Below are 20,234 nucleotides of genomic sequence, written 5' to 3'. Positions count from 1 at the left end.
CTGAGAATCTATTCACACCGAAAAATTTATACTGTGAAGTCGAAGTTTAAATAGAGCATGATATTGATGAAAACATGTTTTTACTGTAGGTGACGTAAATGTTATTATAACTATTATGCACATTGTCGCAAGATTAGGGTTGCTTTACGCAAACAATTACGGAATGCCCCCACTGTCATTGTACAGTCTTGAATCAGAACCAAACAATTTATATGGTACTGGCATCCCGCCTCAATGAACCCCTCTCCAAGTGACACTTTTGATAACTTATCCCCAGCAGGGGCGGACTTCTGGAGGGGCGGTGGGTTGTAATACTGGTACTTAGAGCAAGTTTTAAGAGCGTCAAACACGGGGACGGGTTTTATTTATATATAAAATTTTAAAAAAGTTTCCTCTTCTGGGGGGGGGGCGATCGCCCACCTGGATCCGCCCCTGCTCCCCAGTGATGCAAATTTAGCCTATTTTTGGCTAATTCTAGACTATTTGGAGAGACATTTAGCCATACAAATATAGGAAATGCTTATAGCCTTAAATATAGCTTGTTTTCTAAATTCGTTTGCTACTTTGGCCTTTTCTTATTATCCGTTAAATTAATTCTAAAACTACTTTTTCTTTGAAAATAAAGTATAATTTTGAAACCTTCGCTTATTTGTCATTATATTTGTCATCGTATTAATTGATTTCTCTAGACAGCCAAACAAACAATTGTTTTTCATTCTTCTTCTTCTTCCCCCCACTGATTTACAACTACTTAACAATACTTATCAACTCATAAATATTTTTAATGTCGTTCTCTTAACGGTCCCGTTATTTGCTACTTTTTAATAATTTTGATTTTCCCAATTCATTGCAAGAGTGAAAGTTTTGTAATACACATTTAGTAGACTCTTCGGTTCTTAAATCCACAGAAATTCCTTTTTTTTTTTAATGAAAGGAAACAAATAGAATATCTAATTAGCTTAAAATCACAATGCAATCATTATGATCCATGTGGGTGTACGGAGAAATAAGAAGTGTTTGTAAAGACTATGAACTACCAAAAGAAGTACTACTGAGAATAGGGACAATGGCAGTATACACAAACACCACCAATCAACAATCCAACAGTGTTGTATCCAGTTCCACCGTCCACCGATGATGACTTACTTCAATTCAATTGGTAATACAACTGTTCACTTTCACAAATCAGATGAGTTTTGACAAGGTCGCTGATTTCTCTGTAACTTTGGCGGGGGATGTGGGCATTTAGATGGTCGTTTGGTTGCATACAGGTCCGTATCCAAGGGGGTCTAGGGGACCTTCCCCCTAAATTTTTGCTGCCTCACTAACATTTTCACGTTAGGCTTGCAAATGAACTATAATATGGTTCAATCGGGCATCCCCTAACTTCAGCAGGCACACACTACATCTTCGGGCTTTCTACCGCCCTGGTTGCAGACAAGGGTTTAAGAGGGCTTAAGTTATATGAGGATCCTAAGACAAATTGAATTAAAATTATGCCAAGTATTGCATATTCATAAAAAATACGTATAGGATGTTCGTATACGTATTCATAAAAATACAATAAAAATACGTATTCATTAAAAATTATGGAGCCCACATGAGCATTGTGGGACCGTTCCCCGGTCCCTCAGGATTGATGCCCTTGGTTGTTAATGGATTTTATTGTAATTTAAAGTTATGTATGTTGATTGTTAGTCTTCATCGAATAAAATTCATCATTTAATTATGCTAGGGCCCCAATTTAGGTTAACAGTTCACAAGCTTACCAATTTTTGCGTATAAGAGCTTATTTGTAAAGTCCTTCCATTCTGCATTTCCCTGTGTAAAATGGCACAATTATGCTGTATCTGGGAATTTGTTCAATAAATAAATAAATAAATAAAATTCTATTTTCTTTAGGGGTTGCTGGCAACACTGGTTGTCAGGCGTCGAAGGAAGGAAAAGAAGGAAAGGAAGGAAGAGAAGTACCTGAATACCTTTCTTACAAACCTTGTTCAAAGGCGTTATTGCCGGGAACATATAAAGGGGGGATTTTATCCTCCCCGTGAAGTGAAGTGAGTGAAGTGAAGGAAGAGAAGGAAGGAAAATACCTTGAACCTGAACCTGAACCTGTCAGACGTATTTTCTCATTTTTACCATAAGAGAAGATGCAGATTGCTATTGGATAAGAACACCAACACAACAGTAAGAATCATCTACACATCATTTAGAGAGTTAATTGCGATCTATGAAATTTAGGTTATAATTCAAGATTGCTAACTTCCTACAAATATGAAAGAAAAGATGGAAATTGATTTCAAACACGTCTTTGTATGTGAGTGGTCTCAGTATGTTCAGCCACTTCATATAAGTGTTAAGCACTCATATAATATGTCATTCGAGTAACTAACTGTAGCGGGAAGGGATTTATTACCATTTCTTTACTTTATCTTCCAAATTATAAGAACCATATGACTAAATACTTTATTTTAATATATTATGATTTACTTCTAGGTTTTAAAAAAATTGGAGGTGAAAAAATTTATAATTATTTGACGGTACTCTATATAACGAATAATATGATTTTTTAAGTTCCATTTCCATTTGCACTAAAACTAGGGTAATTGTTTAGTATTGGGGCCCATAACTAGCAAAGAGTAGGATGATTTACGGAAAAAATGAGTTGATAGTGATGTTCAAGTAGTCAAGAAAGTATTGAACACATTTTTTTTAGGGCAGTACGGGATTTATACAAAACGGAAAGGTAAGTGGAAGTGATTTATGTGAGAAAAGAAAGTGAATTGTTGGTAACGAAGATAGAAAATAACGTGCCATGCGGGGCACTAATCCGCCTTCATTCGCTAACGCTCGCTTTGCAATGCTGCCTGAATTTAATGTTCGTAACGTAATATAACGTATGGAACCATAAGACAACCGCATCGGTATAGAATATCGAAAAAAAAGTAGGTGCAATAGCTAGCCCCCAATGCTAAAGAACAGCCAAAATTAGCAAAGTACTAATTTACAAATGATGAAAAGGAACCATTTTGTAAAGTAATTTAGAATTATGTAGAAATAGAGATGAAGTACTATTAATAAACCCTGAACCACCATTAGTAATAGACGTCGGTCTGTCTCCTGTATCTGACTCAAATTTCTGAAGAGGTACCAGACTTTTTTTTTACTTGTGAATTAACGTATGGAATTTCGAGAAATAGGTAGAATGAAAGGTCGTGTATGGCAAAGTTACGTGCTAAAATATAAAGATAAGTATCTTGCAAATTTTGTGAACATACATTGGTGAGACATGTACCTTCTAGCATTTACCCAATCTAATTGGTTTATAACATTTATAAATTTAATGTCTTTATAATATCAGTAATAGAGTCAAGTTGAGCAAATCCACGTACATATAAATTTAAACTGTTACTATATAATTTTTCCACACATATTTAATTGATAGAACATTTATGCGTACTCTTTAAATATAATAAAGTGTTAATAAAGTAACATATTACCCTTCAGAATATACATTTTAAGGAATCCTCTGTGGACAAAGTGATAACATGCTGTGATATAAAAATTAATTCAACTTTGAAATCGTAATATAGTAATAGAATGCAATTTTCTTTCTGATTGTACATAAATTCCCATTTTGGGAATCTTCCCAGAGAATATTTCCGAAAAATACCTTCCTGGGAAGTTACCCATCACTATCCCTGAGATGGAAATAAATACTACGAAAGAAAGGTAACCCTACTTGAATCCTGTTGGGTAAATTCTCCCGGGATATCTCTCAAAGGGGAGGAAGATAATATACTATTGTTTGTTAAGTATAGAAAATCGTAAAAGTTTGCTTTTGGTGAACCACTCAAATAATTGTTGAAAAACTGTAATTCGTTCACTAATTTCCATATTATTGTCCCATAGAAGATTTTCGCTGAGGGACACGAAAATATCTCCCTTTGTGTATATAAAGGCAACCACTAGAAGTCAATGTTGAAAAATTACAATTGTTTTATGATTTGTGTGTAAATACATTGTACGCACATAGTCCTTAAAACACACACTACCCATGCTAAATGGCTTGTAAAAACAATTACTATCTAACCGCGGCAGAGCAGGGCCAAGCTTGTTGGCAAGCCGGGATGTTTTGAGGTAGCGGGTGCGTCAGCAATGGTAGGTATATGCGTAAGTGAGGTTTCTGAAAATAGACGTGGTTTGCCAATGTTATAAATTTCAATAGCAATTGCCATCATTTCCTACTGTCAACACTATTTGTTAACATAAAATACCGCTTGTCTACACTCTAAAGAAAATACACCGAAAGCAAAAGTATCACCTAATAGAGTCCTCTGTATGCACTAACTTATTTTTATCTGACGTAATGCACTTGTAATGATTTTACACTTGTAGATCTGCACTTGCAAACTTAAATACAGCTGTATTACTTTTATTAAATTCTGTCGCTTGAGAAATTTGTTTTTTTAAAATTTTGTTCTTTGGTGCAAAGTATCTAATTCCACTTGTAAATATTCCAAACTGTGGTGCGCCAAAACTACAGCACCAGCGAGAAAATGACCATTTAAATCGTGAACTACCTACTAATGTAAACAGCAATTTATTTGGGTAAAATAAATTTTGTTTTTTATGTTAGGCTAAAAAGAATGGTAAGATTATTGCTATTCTCACCTTTTTATTTTACTTCCATTTTTAGAATAAATGAAATTTTTCGCTAGCATATGCGTTGTTTGGTGTTAAGATTTGTGTAGTATTGATTTTGATTGTCTGATTATCGAAAAACATTGTATAACCATCAGTAGCGTAGAGTGCTATGAGACATTGAGACACTGTCTACCCTTTGAAAGTAAAAGAACATAGCTTTAGAATTTCCTTATTAATAAGAACTAATATTCATTTCGTGTTGAAGAAAAATATAGAAATACTAGGGCCAGCGATAGCTTGATTAATAAGAATAGTAGTAAAGTCTTTCTAAATAATTTTACTTTTCAAAACTCGGGGGAAAAGAAGTTCTATCTCCGTCAAACAGGCTGCACAGAGACAACAAGAAATGTGAAACAAATACACTTGAGAAAGCGGCGCGCGCATGTGGCAGTAGGCTTCTCACTCGCTGAAACAACCTAGCAAAGAGACATCGGGCAAAATGTCTTAATAGCAGTGATGCCATACTTAGCGAAATGATACCATTTTAAATCCAGTATACTTTTCATTCTTCCATTTAGATATTCAATCATATTGCAAGGAAAATTATTAAGAAATAGAAGGAAATAAAAACCTAAATTAATAACTACCTTAAGAAGGTTTTATCTATACAGTAATTCATATAAATCTTTCATGATCTAGGTTCAACTTCTGTTTAATCGCAATACCAGAGCGTATCAACACTGGGAAAAGCAAAAGCAAGACCAGGAGATTTTGTAGTCTGCCGTTTTGTTGTTTTTAAAATCGTTAGGTAAATTTGTATTTGGGTCTGTCTGAGTTAGTAGTTATTTATTATGTGCAAATCAATTGATTGGAAATAGATTTACTGCACCAGTTGTTATTAAATGGCATGTCTAAGCTTAACTTTAAAAATAGCCAATTTATGAGTTTACTTTTTAAATCAGGATCGTGCAAAGCTAATAGGAAGATTATACATAAAAGTAAATTATTAATTCAATTTAATGTATTTAGTGTATATACCGAGATTTGTCAGAATAAATTTATATCGATATACTGGTTTAATTTAATCGCTAAGGAATGTGTTCATGAAATTAGTTTTCTGTGCATTATATATAGTAGTGCAACCTCGCGAAAATAAGTTTTTAACGAAATTTTGTTAGGAGTTTGTAAAAATTGCTACACTGTAAATGTTCCTTTCAGAAATTATTATTAAAAAAGAGTTCGTATAATTTTACTCATTCGGAGGTTTTCATCAGGAAGTAAAAACCTTAAACTCATAATTTTATTAGTTTCTGGATATCGATGCGACATTTTGCACCATGTGTCTGCTCTTTCTAATAATATATTAAAAATGAAATGAAATCTTTGAGCTTTACGTCCCATGGTTATGGCGGCTGGGCTAAAGTAGACGGTGATGATGAGAAATGAATGAAATGGTGGAATTAAGAAAGTGGGAGGAAACGGCAGAACTCCAAGAAAACTCAACATACGGTGTTTGTCCACCACAAAATTTACTTGGCGCGAACTGGGATCGCACCAAAAACCCCATGAACCTCAACCACCGCGGCCCCAAATAATTGATAATTTTCATATATTTGGATATATGTGGAGTATAAACATGTGGATTTCAGGTTACAAGAGACGTCAAACTATCTCAATATTGATATGTTTTAAACTGCAAATAACTTCAAAATAAATTTTTAAAAAATGGTTAAATCGAAAAGTCTAAAGCTATGGTTATTATGGAATAATGTAAATGGAAAAGTTTTGTAACAAATATTTAAAGAGAAGCCTCGATAGCTCGGTGGCAGAGCAGTCACCTCTGACGCGTAAGTCCTTGGTTAGATTCCAAATCCCACCAAGTTGGTTTTATACGGGAGATACACTGTGTGTGTAGATTTTCTCGAGATTGTCTTCCACTTTCGTCAATCCACCACTATCATCCAACTCATCACCATTTGCCTTAGTCTCAGAGCATAATCGTGGAGCACTAAACTGTCTCTCTCTCTCTCTCTCTCTCTCTCTCTCTCTATATATATATATATATATATATATATATATATATATATATTGTCTACCATTGCGAAACTTAACGCTACGCTACTGATAACCACATAATACCATGTGTATATATTTATTGGACCGTTTTACTTAAGTAAAATATACCGTTTTTTATGCATTTAATACGTTTGTTCTTTCGTTAAGTTAAGGTAGGTATGATGAACTATAAAAAGATTAAATGAATATATACCCTATGTTGAGAATTCGTAGCTACCTGAATTCGAAACGCAAAAATAGTACATCGATAAAATTAACCTATGTATTAAAAAACAACTTTATACAAGAGAGATAATGTAGGTGTATAATATACTCATATAAAGTAGAATAAATAATATAAATATCAGTATTTCCGTACAAATCTGTATTTTCAGTATTATGGTATATCGATATTTTAGTATCGGTAGGAAAATTTCAGATATTTTAAAATAGTGATTTTAGTACCTTTCACACCCGTAGTCTGATCCTAAACGATTTCACTCACCAACTGAATTTCACCTGAAGAGGCTTTTAACATTGTCTTCCTCTGGCCCACTCATAATTTTTGTTAATTCCTTTCATATTGTTTTCAGATTTGTTTGCTGAGTGCTAAAGGTTTCAGTCTCTAACGTGGACAGTTTTTGTGTGAGCGAAATTCCTTTTCATTGTTTGTACTTTGGTCGTAATAAAATTGAAATGAAAACAGAAAACGATCATATTAATGTTGAAATTAAAACAGAAAACGAGCCATTTGAAGAATGTAATTATGTACTAAGTTCTAGTGACACAAGTGATCATAAAGATCCTCTTAAAATACGTTTGGAAGTTAAGAAACTAGAAAGTGCAACCGAAAGAGAGAATATAACTTCAGAAAGTAATAAGGATGAAGCAATATCCGATTGGAAACTAACTTCGGAAGCAATATGTTTAGTCAAGCGTTTATCAACAGATGAAGTGGTTGTAAATGCCAATCATTTTCACAGTAAAATCGAGCCTAGGTCCCGGGATTTTACACACAACACGGAAGAGTCAAACAGTCACATGTCTGCCACTATTGGAGAGAAGGACGATCAGGAAGTGGATGTTCAAAAAAATGATAATCGAGAAGCAGGTAACGATGCTCAAGCCCTCAGGTACGTTTAAATTCGTTTTGTTTCATCATGGGTATGATGCGTACAAATATATATTTTCAACATTTGAAATACGTCGTTAACTATTCTTTTCTTCGTTTGCTTTAAACTGAGTTAATTGAATCGCAAACGTTTGGAAACGTAGAGAATGCAACATAATGCTTAAATTTGTAAGAGGGGAGAAATTTTGGCAGTGAAATAAGTGTCCAAAAGTAATTACAACTTGCTGTAAAGCTCGTATTGCTATAAGGGTTGGGTGTTAGGATTGAATACTGACATGCTTCTGAAAAGAAAAGGACATGAATCTGTCAACCTAGTCAAACTCAGTCCATTCGATAAACATAACAAAGATATTAATCCAATGTTCTCGATATTGCTACCAGAGTGAATGTTGTGCTGAGCTTTCGTTACGATGCATTTGTAACATCTTCAGAGCATTTTCTTAGAGTGTGCTGCTAGTGCAATGTATATTGTAATCTTATAACGTTTTCGTTATATAATTCTCAATCAACCCTCATATGCAAAGAGAAATTTTTGGAGTTACTATGCAGCAGAACAAAAATTCCTAGAAACTGAGATGATGCGAACTCCTTTGCTCATTTTATGTGTGTGTGTGTGTGTGTGTGTGTGTGTGTGTGTATGCATCCGCCCTCCTACTTTCGTCTTCATGCGACCAAATATGGACAAAAAATTATACTCAGTTTAACATTCTCCTCCCTCCTACCCCAAAGCTAAAAGGCAGAAGTGGACTATATGTCATAATGTGCATTTTTTAATAATAATTAGTTATTACGTATATTATTATGTGTTTAAATATGATTAATATGTTCCCAATAAGATAATATTCAATTGATCAACTTTTATAAGTGAAGAAAATGCTTAAAAACTAAGTGTTGTGTAGGAACTATTTTTTATTCTGCTAGTATGTATCTACGCCTTCAGAGCCTTTACAAGGCGTAACGCGTAAAAAGGCAGGCAAGACTTTGATACTGGAAAAGGATCGGTAAAGGATGTAACTTGATCCCCTATCACAAAATGTCTTATATTTACAGAATATTGAAACGACAAGGGGAAAATGTGGAAATAGATACCTCCAGTAAAGTTTTAAAAAATAATAAGAAGTGCATATACAAAGTAGAATGGTGGAATTATCAGCAACCAAAAGAAATAGAAGATATGTGAAGATACCAAAAGAACTACGAACCGTTTTCAGAAAAGCAGGTGATATGTTCACATAAATGGACTTATCATCTCTGTTTTAAGAAAAAACATAAGTAATATGTACATATAAATGGACTTGTCACTTTTGCTCACATCATATCATGATTCCAAAACATATCACCTTTGTTTTTTGCCAATAACCTCGTTATTACGTATTTGCATTTAGAACCATTGCTCACAAATTAACAATAAGGACTTCGGACATTATCCGTATCACTCATAACCTCATTTGCGAAAAAAATGGACCTATCACCTTTGCCCAGATACCCATCGATATATTTAATGTAGCGCAGTGCAAGGTTACATTTGTCCTCTGCAACCATCTGGTGCTTCTTTTGCTTTTTGTACACCTCATGAGTTTCCTTCCAGACGCTCTAGAAGCTCGGAAATATAATTATAATTTTTACAAGATTGTTAAAAAAAGGTCTATCTTTTTTGCAGTTCTATCCCTTGTCAGCAACAGTGGGTACGCGATCAAGTCCCTCTTTATTAATCCGATAGCACGCGAACATGGATACCCTGATAGTGTAATGTTCCCTCATCGGTACCTTAACCTCTGTACCGTTATAGAATGGCTTATTCCAAACGGGAATACACGGTAATCGAACCTCACACTGTCATAATCTTAAGGAATTCCTGTATTTCTATTAGTTTTTGTTATTGGGCAATAGCGTGCTCTGGTGTTGCTGGTGGAAACTGTTCTCTGACTGGCTGATGGTCCTCTTCGTACTGAGAAGCTGAAGCAAGATATCAAGTGGATGATAACCTTTGTCTCCTTTGATGGAGGCATTGTGTGTACGAACTTATAGAGCTTCTTGTATTTTCCTGTCGCAGAGCTCTTTGCTTTTCTTTAGAACTTCAATTTGGCCCCACATACCCGTGGTCGGCTATTGCAGATTTTTCAGGTTGTTTCAGTCTGGTATTTCGCTGGTGTTTTTTCATTCTGTCTTGAATATTCCTTCCCGTTTCGCCTATGTAGGTGGCGCTTCATTCACATGTGATCCTATGGATGCCCAGTGTCTTTAATCCCAATGGGTCTTTTCGGGTTGGTAGAAAACTTGATCTTAGGTGAGGACAATGTACCGTCTTGATGTTGGATTTGTTCAGTAGTCTTGCTAGTTGATTAGAGGTTTTTCCCACGTGTGGAATAACTGCAACATTTTCCTTTTGTATCCCGTTTTGTCTTCTTTTGTGGCGCAATTTCTGTTACTATATTTTCTCATGGCTGTCTTGATCTATTTTGATGACTGTGCGTTATATTTAAATACCGTTTTGATCTGACATAATTGCAAGCTTATCTGCATCTACTATTTGGTTTTCATTGTGTATTAGAAAATTTACTACCCTCATCTTGTGTGTAAGATGATGAAAAGTCGTATCATCAACGTAGAGATCAGTGTGTATGTATATTGACTGGCCTAGACTTCTTTCTGGTTTCTTGAATACGAGCACAACCATTCTGAATTCTATACACCCCAACATTCAGTTCACAATGGAAATAGAAATAGAAGGAAGACTCCCGTTCCTGCACGTACTCGTATACAAGAAACCAGATGGAAGTCTAGGCCACTTAATCTATAGGAAACCCACGCACACTGATCTGTACCTCGACGATACCAGTTTTCATCAGCCTGCACACAAGATGGGTATGTTAAATCATCTAATACACAGAGCACACCAAATAGCTGAGCAGATAATATAAGCATAGGAACCTCTTACCTGGGAAACGTATTTAAATTCAAGAGATGTTCATCAGAACAGATCAAGGCAGCCATGAGAATATACAGTAACAGAAATTGCGCCACGAAAGAAGACGATACGGTAGACAAGGAAAATATTGCAATTATTCCATACGTGGGAAAAACCTCTAATTAAGTTGCAAGGCTACTGAAGAAATTCATCACTGCCTCCCACCGAAGATTAAGAGTTTTCTACCTACCCCAAAAGACCCATTGGGATTAAAGACACAGGCCATCCATAGGTTCACATATGAATATAACGCTGCTTACATAAGCGAAACGAAAAGGAATATTGAAGGCAATGAAAGAACACCAGCGAAACACCAGACTGAAACAACCTGAAAAATCTGCAATAACCGAACACCGCATACAATAAAATCATAGCACTATGTGGAACCAAATTGAAGTTCTAAACAAAAGCAAACAGTTCTGGGACAGGAAAATACGAACTTGTGCACACCCCAACCCATACCAATTGCATGCTCCAACCCACAACTCTGAAGACGTTACCGGGTAACGAGAGCTCAGCCAACATTCACTCTGGCAGCAATCACGAGAATATTGGATTAACACTAGACCCCAGGAAATCTACATAACAAAGATATGTCCATGCAGAAAAAAATAGGTAATGTGGACAACGGAGTAAACCATTGACACTGTTACTATAAAGAAAATCGTATACACCAAGTAAAGTAACCATTGCATCAACACTGGAAACTCATGGGTCATAGTTCATTCTCTTCAGCATGAAACAAGCTTGCCACACGTGCTATGTGTTTGGACTAATAACTTACATGAACGAAAATTGGGAGAATGTCGGGAATATTCTTCCCATCAACTTTGGACTGATCTGGAGTAACCCCGGGTATAAAGACACAATCCAAATATATCTCAAAAAATATCATAGTGAATAAGAAGTGTGTGTACTAAGTTTTGTATTGCTCGAGAGACTAAGTATGAGGGGAGATCGTGTATTGTTATACAAGCTTTTCTCTATATCTGTTCCGTTTATCAAAACAACCTGGGGTGTACATATTTTTTTGTCCCCTATGGTATTTTTTTTAGATATATTTGGATTCTGTGCTTTTACCTGGGGTTACTTCAGAGGCGCCCAAATTTTAATGGGAGGAATTTCTGGAAGAAATTTTCCCGACATTCTCCTAGTGTTCCTTGTTGGAGTACGCTAGGGCCCCCAATACTTAGCACCTTTGGAAAGCTAGTTTCATGCTGAAGCAATCAACTATAAAACATGACATTTCAATGAACATTGTTGATGCCATAGTTATTTTACTCCGATTCTGCGATTTTCTTTACACTAACAGGGTCAATGGGCTCCAAGAGTTACTCCGTTTTCCATGGCACCTAATTCGTTGTGCATGAACATATCTTTGTTATGTTTATCGAATGCATTAGGTTTGATTAGGAAGTCCCGTTATCATGTTAATGTCCTTTCCTTGTTAATAATGTCAATATTCGTTAATAAGTTTCATATTATAGAGAACAGTACCTCACACCCTTATCTATAAGTTTCCCCTCTCATTGAAAATATTTTCATAATACAAAAGCTCATACTTTTGTATCCATTTTATTTATCAGTTAAGAGACTCTAACATTTTATGTAAAGAACTTCTTAGTAAATAAGAATGCCAAATGCTCTTCACACGAAGGAATTGTGGAGTTTTTTTTTTTTTTTTTTTTTAATAATAAGTTACGGAATCCTTTCACTTAATATGATTGCTCTAATATTGATGTATGTCGTATCAGGAACATACTATAACTAGCCCAACCCGATATAGTTTATTTTAATATTTGGCTAAATTAACTTCACTTGTAATAGTTCGTGTCTCAGGAAATATTTCTTAATGTGGTATATTACCTGTAACGAAATGTCATCAAATTATAACTTTAGGGTTTCTTTAGCTTCGTATTTAATGATAATTCTTATATCATCGTTTAATGAGAAACATTGTAAACGGCGGTTTGTAATTGTTTAATAAAATGCCAAGCTAATACTCTTATTAGGATAATGTGTACTGTGTGCCATTTATTAAATAAGTAAGCATTTAGTTCTTTTAATGAGTGGTTTTAATACATTGATCAACTCAAAAATTGAAGATCTTCAGGTGAGAAATTCAGTTGTATTTTTTAAAAAAACGTCTGTTGAATATCAGTTTCTTGGGAAACATTTATAACGCTATTTACTAGAGGTTGATTAATGCATAATTTGATAACGCAATGTTCGTCTGTATTCTATTGTACACAGAAAAATGTCAGTTCCGTTTTGCTCAAAATCATAAAAGAGGTATGTGGATTATGTACAGATATTTTTCGTGCCAAATCTTACAACTAAGAGGAGTGCCTTAGATCTATGCCTAGTGTGGGAAACAGAGGACTTTTGAAAGAAAGTAGAAGATAAGAAAAGAGAACACAAAAGAATGAAAATATCAAAGACTTTCAACTACAGTGCTGACTGGCGTAGGAAACCATTTCCTCCTTTTAGCATCACTAGAACTTGGCTTCAGGCAGTTTTGTCTCTCTTCGTTTATGTTATCTATAACCACTACTCAACGGTGCTTGTATGATATTCGTATGATCTATAGTTACTGTACAAAAAGATGTTTAAGTGAATACCATAAAAATTCACACATCTGATTAGCAAAGAAATATCAGTGCTGTTTCTATTTTCTTAATTTCATCACGTGAAATTCTATTCAGTGATTTAACTAGTTAAACATACATAAGAACAGAAAAATAAACACACTGCTGAACAAGACTGCACTTATTTAATATAAAACCACATTTACACGTGACGTTTCGATCTTCTAGCCAAGATCCTCATCAGGAGTGTACGTCTGATGAGGATCTTGGCTAGAAGATCGAAACGTCACGTGTAAATGTGTTTTTATATTAAATAAGTGCAGTCTTGTTCAGCAGTGTGTTTATTTTTCTGATTTTATTCGCAAGACGTTGACTATGATTGTGTGTCAGACATAAGAAATGCTAACATTTATACGCTCTTTTCAATTAAGTGCTGCTAAGACATCAAGGTATATGACGCTGGTTGTGAATAGTGATACGTCATAGTAGTTCATTGAAGGTTATAGTAGACAGTGGTCTTAGTGGATCGTGGTGCGAAGTTGTTAGTGTAACACGGATGCAATAAATTAGAATAGAATAGTTTATTGTCATTTGCTTTACAAGCAATAGACAACGTCCGAATGAGATATATAGAAAAGTAACCATAACATACAAACAATCAGTATTGTTTAATATTATAGAGGAAAACCTAATAATATTTGAAACAAAGTGACACTGAAAATTAGGACACAGTGTCTTGACATTCACTATGCTTTTGCATCGAGTAAAATGGATTCATTATTAACCAATTGTACAATTTTTCTTATAAATCTTAAATGGCAGCTGCTGTATGGAGGATGTTAGTTTATTAAACAGCTTCTGTCCGATAACTAAATAACTATTTTTGATCTTCGATAATTTAGTGAAGGGTATATCAATTTTTTAGACAATCTAGTATTATATGTATGTACTTCATCTCTGAGTGTCATATTTGCCAGGTTTTACTTACTGTAAAGTAGCACTTGATAAATATATATACATTAACGACTGTCATTATCTTAAGCCTGATAAATAGTGGCTTACAGTGTTCTTTATTATGTGTTCCACAATAATCCTGATGGATTTCTTTTGCAAAACTAGAATATCATGTGCTTGGCTACTGTTACCCCAAAGCAAAATCCCATGTCCAATTATGTTGTGAAAAAATGAAAAATATGAATTCCTCATATACTAATAGGGAACTGTATCTTACAATATTCTTAACATAAAGAGCACACGGGAGAGCATTGTACATACATATTTGACATGTTGTTAGATTAGTTGAGCGTCTATACTGTAATGTTTGGTAGAGTCAAATGATAGACCGGATGTCTTTTCCCCTTCACCAAGTTTTATTACAAAATATAATATAAGAAATACAAGTGTCTCTAATCCAATGTCTCTTTCTCAATGACCAAGTGAAGGAATACTAAATGTTTTGCCGGGTGCCTCTTCCACTCATGGCAGTTTCCAGAACATTTTGGCAGGTTGTAAGTTATACTTGGATTATAAGTTTAAGATGGATCCCTAGCTCAGTGCGACATAGGGTAAGGAAGAGGTGCTCCTAGTCCACAGCGACATAGGAAGGTAAAGGTTAGGCGATCAGTTGGTCGACTGATGCTGGGTCCCTCGGTGGTCCTCCTTTTATTTGTCCTCCTCGGGTCCTTCCGTGAGGTCCGTCTGCTTTCGGCGTTCCTCGGTGTTCCTCTGCATTGGCTTGCTGTCTGCTATGTTTATAAATAAAAGCACGTTTTGGGTTGACACGTGCGTTTGTGATGTGGGGATCCTTGCACCCCCCACACTGGAAAAAAAATAATCTGGAAAATTTTCAGAAAATACACAATTGTAATTAGTAAAAGGTAACTGCACCAACACTGATACACTTTATACTGTTTAGACACAAGAAAACACTATAAGCACTGTGATACACTAATATCACTATGAAAAACTTGTTGTGAAATATACACATAATGGTAATAACACTGTAGTTCTGTCCTAACTAAGCAAAATCAAAAACAGTTTATCATTTCCCTCAAAGTGGGCAGAAGTGATATCACTGTAGTGAATAAATATATCAATTCATTAAGGATCGGTCACATCCGGTAAGGGTAGTCTATATCAGTGGAGTCTCTTTCGTAATATTAGTGGTAGTAGGCGCCAGTGAATTGAGTTTTCTTAATGGTGAAGATATGTGTAGCCAATTGCTTATGTTTTGTTTTGTAGCGGGGCTTATGAAAGGCGAGGCACAATTTAATTATTACTAGAACGAATGAAGAGAGAAGAATCAGTTTTGGAATTTAATAGCTTCTTTTCTTAAAAAAAGAAAAAAATAGAGAATGTGAGTTTCTGGTCACTCTGTATAATTGAATCAAGAGCCTGATTTTATGAACATACTGTTTAAGGAGACGAAGTGACGTAATAAGCATTCATGTACGTTCGTATTGAAGAAGCGATGCTAGAAGCACGAAAGTATTGTATTTCGAACTTGCAAGTATTAACGACTTTTGAAACTAAAAAAAGAAAGAAAAAAATGGTGATCTTTCATTTTGCGAGAACGGAAACACAAATTGTAAAGAAGTTAAATAACAAAATGATATATAGTTTATAGTTGAAATAAAGAAGTGCGGATTTATGGCAGTGCATCTTTTTTTCTTTCTTTTTTTTTTTGTTGTTGGTCCTCTTCTGTTCCGGGTGAGTACGTGGAATTTTGTTAAATTCTTCTTCTTGGATTTGTGCCTCTTTCTCCTTAATCTTGTGTTCCCTCAGTTTGGTCTTCGTAAAATGGTTATAAACGGTCTACCGCAATTTCTTGAATTCTGCCCTTGAATTTAGACGGTAATTCTACTCGATATAAATTTGAGTTAATCTTCTCCAGGATGCGTGCCGGGCCGTCATAGTGAACTGTGAAGTGCTCGGGTAAGCCTATTTGCCTTGTGGGATAATATAGCAAAACAAGGTCCCCTGGATTATAAGTTGTCTGTCTATGGAGCTTATCGTAAAACTGCTTTTGTTTATTGTATGCCTGTTCCAGGTTGTCAGTACTTTCTTCCTGATAGCCGCTAGTTTATCTCTGTCAATTTGTATGTGTTGTCTTGATTCGAGCGTACATTCTGGCGGGGTCCTGGGTTCATAACCAAACAATAAGAAACTTGCTGAATATTTGGGCCCTCCTTGTACGTACGTATTAGTGCCAAAAAAAAGTGCGGTAACCATCTTTCCCAATCCGTATGGTTCTTGAACGAAAAACTTTAGACAATTCTGTATGATTTTATTAGTTTGCTGTACTAACCTTATGGAAGCATGATTATATGCGGGTGAGTACTTATAGACGAAATCTTACTTGTGTGCCAAATTTTGTAAACGAGTTGCTCCATGTACTGGGTGTCGTTCCCAATACAATGTTGTAAAAGCTCCAAGTTTGAGGATAATATCGTGTTCCAAAAATTTCTCTATGTTTTCCGCGTTTATGGCGTCTACTGTATTTGCAATGACATATCGTGTAGCTAGTTCCGTGGCTACTAGTATGTACTTATTTCTTGCTTCTCTGCTTGGTAGGGGCCCTAACTCGTCATATATCCATGTTGTTGCTATGTCTCCCACCGGGTGATGTAAGAGTTCGGCTTGTTTCTTCTGTGCTAGTTTCTTCAGATGTTGGCAATCAGTACACGTGCGTATCTTATGAGCAAGATAGTTTTTCAGATATGGCATATAAAATTTCTTGATATCGGTCTTGTATGATTTTGAAAATCCAAAATGTGGATTGGTCGCCTGGTGGTGGAAGGTTGTGAACCACAAATTAGCTAAGGACTTCGGTATGCATAAAAGATGTAGTAATCCATAATCGGGATGGTTTTGTTTTCGATATAAGATGCCGTTTTTAAGACAAAAAAATCTTCCTGATCTGACTGTGGAAATCTTTTCCGGCTCCCTTCCTTCTAAAATGGAAATGATGTCTTTGTAATTTTCATCCTTGCGCTGCTCTCTTGCGATATTCGGTAAAGGCTCATTATTTCCTGTTTCTATAGTACTAACTTGAAGGCTGTTTGATTTAAAAGCATAATAGTCCTCTCTTTTTTCTTCGTCATTTTCTTCTGTTTCACCTTCTTTCTTAATATCTTGGGCATGTTCTAGGCTACTGATTATATCTGCTGGGTGTTTGGATCCAGGCAAATATTGTATATCAAAATCATAATCGGCTAGAAATTACTTATATCTTGTGTACTTCCAGACTTTCTCCGGCTAGGTTTTCATCGTCGCGATACACTTCGCTTCTACGTATAGGTTAAATTTTCTATTAAGTAGAAAGTAGCGAAATTTTCGCAATGTGTATATAAGAGCGTACAACTCTTTTTGCCATGTTTTTGCTTTCTCTTCACTTTTCGTTAGCCTCCGGGAACAATAAGCTACTACCTTGTCAGTGTCAGTTTTTGGGTCATAGCAGGCGAGTAGTCCTCCTGCTTGAGTTTGACTGCAATCGCTATAGACTCAGATTTCTAGCGAATCGTCAAAGTGATCAAGTGATGGAGCGTTTAGTATATCTTCTTTTAATTGTTCAAAGAGAACATCGTGATTTTCTGTTCATTTAAATTTAGATTTGGTTGTTACTAACTGTTGGAGAGGCTCAATTTTTAACGTAAAGTCTGTAATGTGGGCCCAAAGATATGAGCATAGGCCGATAAAGCTTTTGAGAATCCGCTTTGTAGTCGGTCTCTTGAAATTTCGTATCTTTTAGCTATCTTTTGGGATATTTTAATGGATTCCCCACTAACAAGGTGTCCTAATACGTTAAGTTCATGATAGCCAATGTGTGTCTTCTTGGGTGATGCTCGAAAATCGTGTTTCCTAAGCTTCTGGAATAATAATTTTAAATCCTGCAAGTGCTGCGGAAAATTATACGAACTAGTAACAAGATCGTCGGTAAATTTGTAATTCTATCTGGTAGTCCCTCCAATACCATTCTCGTGGCCACGCTTAGACTTTGGGAACTTGTTTTGGCCCCCATTGTGCATCTCAAAAATTCGTATGATTTTCTATTATGATTGAGCTCGAAAGTCATTTATTTACGGCTCTTAGGGTGCAACAAGATCTGGAAATACGAATTGGAAAGATTGGCGGAGGTTATGAAAGTTTTCCCCTTTATAGAGTTTAGAACGTCCTCTGTTGCTTGAAATGGCACCGACAAATACTTGGTGTATGTGTTACATTTCTGCAGGTTGAGAACTATTCGAAATTCATTCGTATTAGGCTTCTTGAGCACAATAAGTGGAGAAGAGAATTCATTATTGTCAGTAGGCCTGATTATTTTTGCCTTGATAAGGGCTTGAATCTGCTTATCTACTTGACACCTAATATTTAATGGAATAGATGGGGAGCGGTCGTGGAAAACGGCAGACTTAGTAATTCTGATTTTATGAACGTATCCCCTAAAATATCCTATATCATCAGGTGCATATGTAAAAACTTCTCTATATTTAAATAACAAGTCATAAACTGCTTGCTTTTGTTTTCTGTCTGGGTCGGGGTTGACGTCAAAGAGCTCTTTATTGAAAAGTGTTTTTGTGTACTTTAAACGCTCTTCCGTTTCTTTTGTCTTGAATTGATATGCCTTTTCAAAGAAATCGGGTTCTTCTAGGGCGTGAAAAGAAATTTGTGCCCTTCCTCAAGAGCCGCCACTGGCGTATTCCTCTTTATAGTTACGCTCTTTCCATTTCGATTTGAAATTAAAATTATCATTTTGCTTGTTTCTATCTTTTGATCGAGGGCATTTAACCTATATTTCTCGCAGTGACCTATATAATCCAGGAAGCAGTGATACATATAGGAATTCTCTGTCAGCTATTTTTTTCTTTCCTGCTACTTGTACATATGTAGGGGGGCGCGGTGGCTCAGTGGTAGAGCGTTCACCTCTGGTGCTTGGGGTCCCGGGTTCGATCCCAGCCCCCGCCACGTGAACTTTGTGGTGGACAAACACCGTGCTCGTGGGTTTTCTCGGGGTTCTCCCGTTTCCTCCCACTTTCTTCATTCCACCGTTTTCACTCATCTCTCATCATCACCGTCTCCATTAGCCTAACCGGCATAACCGTGGGACGTAAAACTTAAAGATTTCATTTCATTTTTGTACATATGTATGCGATCTTGGAGGTCCGTCTGCGATACTATCTGAGTCGTTAAAGCTGACAATGTATTCTCTGTACTTTGAACTGGTAACTGCGGTTTCCTCGGTCATTTAAGAAACGAGATTGTGTTCTTGTTTAAATCAATGGTGGAATGCGAACGTTGAAGAAAATCGATTCCTATTATGATTGGCATTGTCTTGTCAATTACTCTAAAGTAATGAATGAATGTTGTTTGACCTATTTTAAATTTTATTAATGCTATTTGGTTCAAATTCCTGAAATTCCTTTGATTCCTGAAATTAATGTTATTGCCTGAAATTCCTTTTATTATTGTCTGAAATATAATTATATTTGTGCCAGGGGGAACGATTTGGGTTGGCCATAGGGAAACCGTACTTCCTGTATCATTTATCGCATTGTGAAGGCCTAATTTAGTTTTAATTGTTAAATGTGACCTGTCATTTTCGTCCTCTAACGCAATATTTTCTCTTCTTTCCGCCAATTGTCCTAATTGTTCGTTTGTTACAGGAATTTCATAGTTTTTGCCAGCTTCTTTTAGGTCTCTTCGTTCCGTGTGATGGTAACTTTCAGCCCCCTTGTCAAGGGACTGCCTTATGCGTTTTTTTTTACGCTTGTAGCAATTAGATGCCCCATGGCTCCGCTTTCGGCGTATTGCACACACCAAAATTTGCCCTTCCGTTGAAGCAGCT

General features: G+C 35.8%; 1 protein-coding gene across 2 annotated transcripts in view; it reads left to right on the top strand.

Annotated features, from left to right (window-relative positions):
- The first annotated feature begins 1,924 nt into the window (after positions 1-1,924).
- Positions 1,925-20,234, top strand: part of LOC145694324 (uncharacterized) — a 52,405-nt gene continuing 34,095 nt past the window's right edge. Inside the window, exons 1-2 of one of the 2 annotated variants that reach the window (XM_081770431.1) lie at positions 1,925-2,187; positions 7,296-7,835. In XM_081770431.1, coding sequence (XP_081626557.1) covers positions 7,399-7,835 — 437 coding nt within the window. In that variant the 5' untranslated portion in view covers positions 1,925-2,187; positions 7,296-7,398. Of the gene's footprint in view, positions 2,318-7,295; positions 7,836-20,234 lie in introns of both variants that reach the window. The other variant, XM_081770432.1, reaches the window with a different exon arrangement.

This window comes from Thermobia domestica, chromosome 9 (assembly GCF_964235325.1).
Source record: "Thermobia domestica chromosome 9, izTheDome1.hap1.1, whole genome shotgun sequence".
In the NCBI taxonomy this organism is placed as follows: Eukaryota; Metazoa; Arthropoda; class Insecta; order Zygentoma; family Lepismatidae; genus Thermobia; species Thermobia domestica.
The sequence above is the reverse complement of the archived record's forward strand: the minus strand, read 5'-3'. Positions and strand labels throughout refer to the sequence as shown.